At 38.4% G+C, this 6,000-nt stretch overlaps 1 protein-coding gene across 6 annotated transcripts in view; it reads left to right on the forward strand.

Annotated features, from left to right (window-relative positions):
- The window catches only part of GULP1 (GULP, engulfment adaptor PTB domain containing 1), a 77,772-nt gene that overhangs the window by 56,056 nt on the left and 15,716 nt on the right, over positions 1 to 6,000 (forward strand). For 3 of the 6 annotated variants that reach the window (XM_017836864.1, XM_017836866.1, XM_017836865.1), the window contains exons 8-9: positions 2,455 to 2,679; positions 5,055 to 5,193. In XM_017836864.1, coding sequence (XP_017692353.1) covers positions 2,455 to 2,679; positions 5,055 to 5,193 — 364 coding nt within the window. The remainder of the gene's footprint in view (positions 1 to 2,454; positions 2,680 to 5,054; positions 5,194 to 6,000) is intronic. The other 3 variants (XM_017836867.1, XM_017836869.1, XM_017836868.1) reach the window with 1 other exon arrangement.

Consider the following 6,000-nt stretch of genomic DNA (forward strand, 5'->3'; position numbering starts at 1 on the left):
TTTACTCCATGAGGCTGTGAGCAGGGGGCTGTTGTGAGCCTCAGAGGTGTTTTTGGGCCATGGGATGCAAGATGCAGAGCAGTGCTCCCAGCACAGCTCCCAACACCCAGTGGTGGGTTCTGTACTGCTCTGCAATGAAGATTTCCTCGTGAAAATTCATTTACTGACCAGGTGCATTCCCAAAACTGTCACAGGAAGCTTGATACCCCATGTGGTGCCAAATGTCCTGTGTCCCTGATCAGACACGTGACTGCTCCATGCTCAGGGCTCAGATGATACCAGGGCTGTTTATTCTGGTTTTGTATTCAGATTTTCCATTGCCTGCATTTGCTGTCTGTTCATCACCTTCATAGCTTTGCTGCTTTGCACCCTGTGTGTATTTTTCTGGTTTCTCCATGGTTTTTCATGTGACGTACGTGCTCTCTTATGGAAACTGCTCTTTCATGTTTTAGGGAAGTATTTTGCTTTATTAATTTGACTGCTTTTACTTGGTATCTTCCAGTATTTACTATTCTGAAACCTGTTTTTTCCATAGATATGTATAGCAACAAGGATTACAAGGTAGTAATGCACAGTAGCATTGCAAGTCTTCTACCTGTAGGCTGGTGATACTCTTGAAATAATACTCAAAATTCAATGTCTTGTAGGTTTTTACTTTCTTTTTTATTGATTGCCATTCCAAACCCTCCATTTCATAATTCCAGCAGAGAAAGAGATGAATTCTCTGCAACTGGGATAAAAACTTTTTTTTCTTTTAATGCTGAATTGTAAATTTTGAGTAGAGAATCTTGTGGTGTTTGTGGGTGTTATCACAACCATGGCACTGTTATTAAATTGGGACACCTACAGCATTAGCCTGGTTTATCTGTAAAGAAAGTGAAAAAAGAAGATAAGGTTCAGTTTAACAGGATTTGAAATATTTTGTTTTCTACCTAACATGGTTGAAAATAATTGGTTAAATCCTGTTCTACTGAGTTATGCAAATTTCTAATGACATAATCATGACATACCCATTGTGGAACACTATGAAGACAGCAAAAGCAGATTTCAAAATTTTTGCTGCATGTGTCTGCCAGTGCCTCAGCCTGGCCAGTCTGAGGGTTTTTTAGGTGAGGTACCTACAGCACAGATGCAATTCCTGCATTATGAATGTGTCACTCTGGGCTGTAGCCAAGGAGAACTGTCTGCACAAGTGTTCAATTCCTTTTGTGAAGATCTGTCCTCTAAAGCCTTGTTTTAGCTGTCCAGAGCTGTTTTCCTCAGATTTTGAGATAGAAATTATAACTTGGCTTCAACAGAAAGATCAGCTGGGCATTTCTTTTAAATCAAATATTCAAAGAAATTTCCTTTTTGCTTATCTTTCCAGGATCAGTCCTAAAGGCTCTTTATTTCTAATTTCACCTAGACAAGATCCATTTCTTTTGAAAACCTTTCAGAATTGCTGACATATCTTATTTGAGTTTAAAAAACCCCATAGGTTTTTGTTTATAATCAATATGTATGAAGTGGAATATCCAGTGAAAGAGTCCCCAGTGACATCAGGCAGCTAATTCAGTCACCTTGCAGTCCCCACTGTGTCACCTTGTGTGAATGCTCTTTCTGGCTGTGTTATAGTGTAGATATTATTCATTTGCCTTTGTTTGAAGCTATTCTGTGGGTTTCTTAAGGGATGCAGAGAATCTCGCCATCCTCAACGTTTTTATTTCCCCAGCAGCAAGTTTTATTCTGTCCTGCATCCTGTGCTGCTTGTAGGGACATGAGGATTCCTCTGCTTTACCACGAGCCTCAGCTTTTGAGATATCTACTGAAAATACGGAGTTCATGTTGTTATTCATCCACAAAGAAAAGATGGCAGAAAGGTGTTAAAGTCCATAGATGTTTAGGTTCTTAAATTCTGTAGGTAGGAAAATGAAATAAATTTTAGTATTAATGTAAATATTAAAATTACTACACCATGAACTTCTGCTGTAAGATTTTAGTTAAATAATGAGCTGTCCTTCAAACATTGGGGGGATATAAATGGTATATATAAATGTTTCCTGCTTTGCACAGTGAAAATTCTGACCTGTGCATTAATCACCACAGTAACTCTTCTCCCCTACCTGGTGATTTACATGTGCAGATATGAGAGAGTGCTGATATGATGTGGATTTAGACATTTTCTAGTGCATCTCGCACACTCTATTTGAAAGACACATTTCATTTGGTGTCATGATCAAGGAGCATGTCATCTTTCTTCCAGTTAATACTGAGCTAATACCTCTTACTGTGGTATATTTTCAGATTTTGTTTTAAAATGTTTTCAGGTTCTGTATCTTGTAACTATAGCACTGAACAGCAAGTTGCTGACCAGCTTTGTGGAAGTATAAAATGTGTTGTTTTTTTTCTTCTTTCCCTGACCTTACCACGTTCTGTCCCTCAGAATGTTTTCTCTTTTCTGTGATTCCTTTTCAGCTGCTGCACATAAAGTGTGATAATGATGAACATATGTTTCAAAGACCCTCTACTTTTTTCTGGTGTAACAATGAGGATTCACCTCCTTGTTTAGATATCTCTTCCATTACGCTTACTCCTAGGAGTTCTCCTGACTCTAGACTACCACCTGGATTGTTAATCCCACCACCTTCAAAAACTGGTCTTCCAAAACCAACCAGTGAATACAGCTGCCCAAGACCTCGTGTAATCATGCTGTGCAAAAGCTTTTTCAGTTGTTTTGGTTTTTTTTTTGGCTTTCCTTTGTTCTCTGTCGTGTATTAACTTGCATTAAAAATGTGCATTTTGTACAGTGGTTAAAGGACGGAGAAGATATATCTTAGATTCTCTAGGAGTACTCCTAAAATATGGAATTTGTGAAGATTTATTCCCATTTCTACTTAGCTTTTTCTCTCCCATCTCAAAACAAATTCTTTTTTTCCCCAATATGTTTAAATTAGTCCATTAATTATTGATCTCTGTTTTATCTGACAACCTTTTGTTAAAAAAATTTATCTTAAGAACAGTTCTTCAAAACAAACAATCTTAAAGGTCCTACTTTAAGGGCTTCCTCCCCCATGAATTAAGAAAAAAGCAATTAGCCATTTAAATAACTTTTAGCATACTTTATAAAAACTGTGCAAAATGAAGATCGAAAATTATTCTTAAATATGAAATGGACATATTGCCTGCTTTTTCATATTAATGTGCTTATTCTCTCAACTCTTCTTCCATTTGCAAGTAATATTTGGCTGTATTTGGCGAACATCCTGGCTTCCTGCATGTGTTCACTAAATAAAAATGCTTCTTGTGCTCCTATGTATTCAAAATACACATTTCTTAATTTACTTACAGTTTTACTTAAACTGGCTATTTCGGTGCTGTTAAAACGGGCCAGTAAGTAACTTCAACAAAAATGGCACATAGTCAGGAAATGAATGTCATATTTGGGTTTGCTTTTGTGCCTGAAAGACACATTTAAAACTAAATATAAATGCTGTAAATTAATCTAGCTTCTAGGTCGCCATAAACACTTAGCAAATAATGAGAGTCTACATTAGCACTTACGACCTGCAAGACATGCTGGGATTCTCCATCAATGTTGATGGAACTCTAGTTTTTTTCATGTTCTGTTTCCCTATGCCTGGGTATAAATATCCCATGGGGGTTTTTTTAGATATTGAACGGTTACGGGTCGCTTTCAATCCAAATTAAAATCTTGATTCAAAACTCCAAAGAATCACAGAACCTCCAAGAAACAGCAAATGCAGGACTTGGGTTTAGTGGTTTTAGCTCATTAAACACAGCTTTCAGTGGCAGGCTGGGGATCAACACCCTTTGCTTCTCAGCAGCCACTGCTGAACCTCCAGAGAGAAATAGAGATGGTTCAGGGCCACCTACACACTTGGCTTAGAAATCTGTGCCATGGGCTGTCAGAGGGCAGCTTCAGTGCTGCAGCAGAGGCACTGAAGAAAGTGGCATTCCAAAATAAAGTTTAGGTCTCGGGAACTGTTGTGGGAAAGTAGTGCTAAAGGCTCCCTGCTTGCCAGGCTTTTATATCTGTGTATTCTGAATAAAAGGATCCATGTGACTCATTTAAGTCGCGCTTAAAAATTTTCACGTGAGCAGTTTGGGCAAATTGAATCTTGTTTAAAAGCAGGAGGCTTTCCCTGTGCCTGGCTGTGTAGTCTTTCTAACACAGAGAATGTAGAATGCACTGTCTGAGGAGTAACATGCACACGCAAACCAGTTTTGCCTCCGGGTTGTCAGTCTCAGCTTTAATTGATCTCATCATCTTTAGTGTCTCGTGTTCTGAATGGACTGTGCCCTGCTTGTGTCCTGAAGTAGTGGACTTGTGGCAGGGGGAATGAGTCACTCAGAAACAAATATGGCTGTAGAACTATAGTAATTGTTGGGTTTGGGGTTACTTTACTCACCCAGTAGTTGTTTTTTTTTTGAACCTTCCAAATGCCTGAGCCTTTCTAATGAAATCTCTTCGGTTTCACCTTCGAGGATGGCAGTTTTATTTTGGATATTAATATTCAGTGTATTGCACCTCTGGGTTATTACTTATGGGAAAATACAGTTGAAGCTTTGATCGTACCAGTTTCTTTAGGCTGTCAAATAAGAGATCACGTGAGGAAGATCGTGTAACAAAAAAATATTGGGATTGTGTCTTTTAACTGTCTTCTGTGGTGTCCCAAGCAGAACACATTGTTGTTGCCATATTACCTTACTTGGGTCTTGTGAAGGTATCTGTGTTTGTTTGTCTGCAGGAGAGAACTGCTTGTCACCAGCTTTGGCAGGTGTAACTGTGATAAATTTCTGGCTGTAACAGATCAACTGAAAAGAGGAAAGATTACAATGCTGCTCGTGTTTTGGGGAGTTTTAGCATGTGTGCTCTGTACTGCAAATGCCATTTGCTTGGTGTCAGGAGCTGGTTTTTGCACGCTGATGGTTATTTTTAAGTTTGTGGGGTTTTTTTTTTAAATGTGGCTCTTGTCTGCATGCTGAAGAATTTTCGCTATTGTGATCTTTTTTCGTGTGAAATATTGCCCTAATATTTATTGTCCTTATTGTAGGCAGGCAGTGTGACACCTAAATCACCCTCCACTGACATCTTTGATATGGTTCCCTTTTCTCCCATATCCCCTCAGTCATCAACACCTACTCGCAATGGTACACAGCCTCCTCCAGTACCCAGTAGATCTACAGAGATCAGTAAGTTTTGTAACAACTGACCTAATTTTTTTTTGCTTACATTATTTTTTTTTTAATAAACCATCTTTAAAGTCTTACTTACATTTTGCATGAAAAGCCAAATACGTTTTTTGTAAATCACATTCAGTAATGCCATTCCATTTTTATACCATCTTCCCGAAGTCATTGATGTTGCTGCCAAGCTACATTATAAACAAACTTGCTAAAGCTATTATATAAACAGTTTGAAGGAGTTTGGTTGGGGATTTTAACTTGGCTTTTTTTTTTTTCACAGTATCTTTTTTGTACCTCAAGCAATACTTTTACCTCCTCTTAGTTCTTTCCTTGTCAAGCCACAGTTCTAGCATCTAAAGCCTGCCTTTCTGGGCGAGACAGCAGGTGGAGTAAGTATGGAAATGGTGATGCAGAATGGAGAGCTGAAGAAATCCCTCAAGAAGTGAACTGTCTGGGAATGCTGTTTTTAATACTACTTATCTACATAATATAATTCTATATAATAGAATTTTAAACTTGTACAGCCTTGGGTTTTTTTTAGTTATAGCTGATGAACCTCTCCAGGTCTGTGAACAGCTCCTAAAAGATGATTAACAATAGCAATTTAATTTTGAAAAGGCTTGAAGGCATCTAGGGTAAGGTTCTTGACTTCACTGGAAGTCTTTTAGGAGTCCAATAAATATTTCTAAAAGCTTTGGAGGTCCCTTGAGGGAGAGGAGAGTGGAGCACACACAAGTGGTGTTGGAGGTTGTACAAATACCAGTCTGTGTGTGGCAGCTTCTATTTCTGATGCTTATTTTAGTTGTGGAGAAG

This window comes from Lepidothrix coronata, unplaced genomic scaffold (genome assembly GCF_001604755.1).
Source record: "Lepidothrix coronata isolate B3197 unplaced genomic scaffold, Lepidothrix_coronata-1.0 Scaffold286, whole genome shotgun sequence".
Taxonomy (NCBI): Eukaryota; Metazoa; Chordata; class Aves; order Passeriformes; family Pipridae; genus Lepidothrix; species Lepidothrix coronata.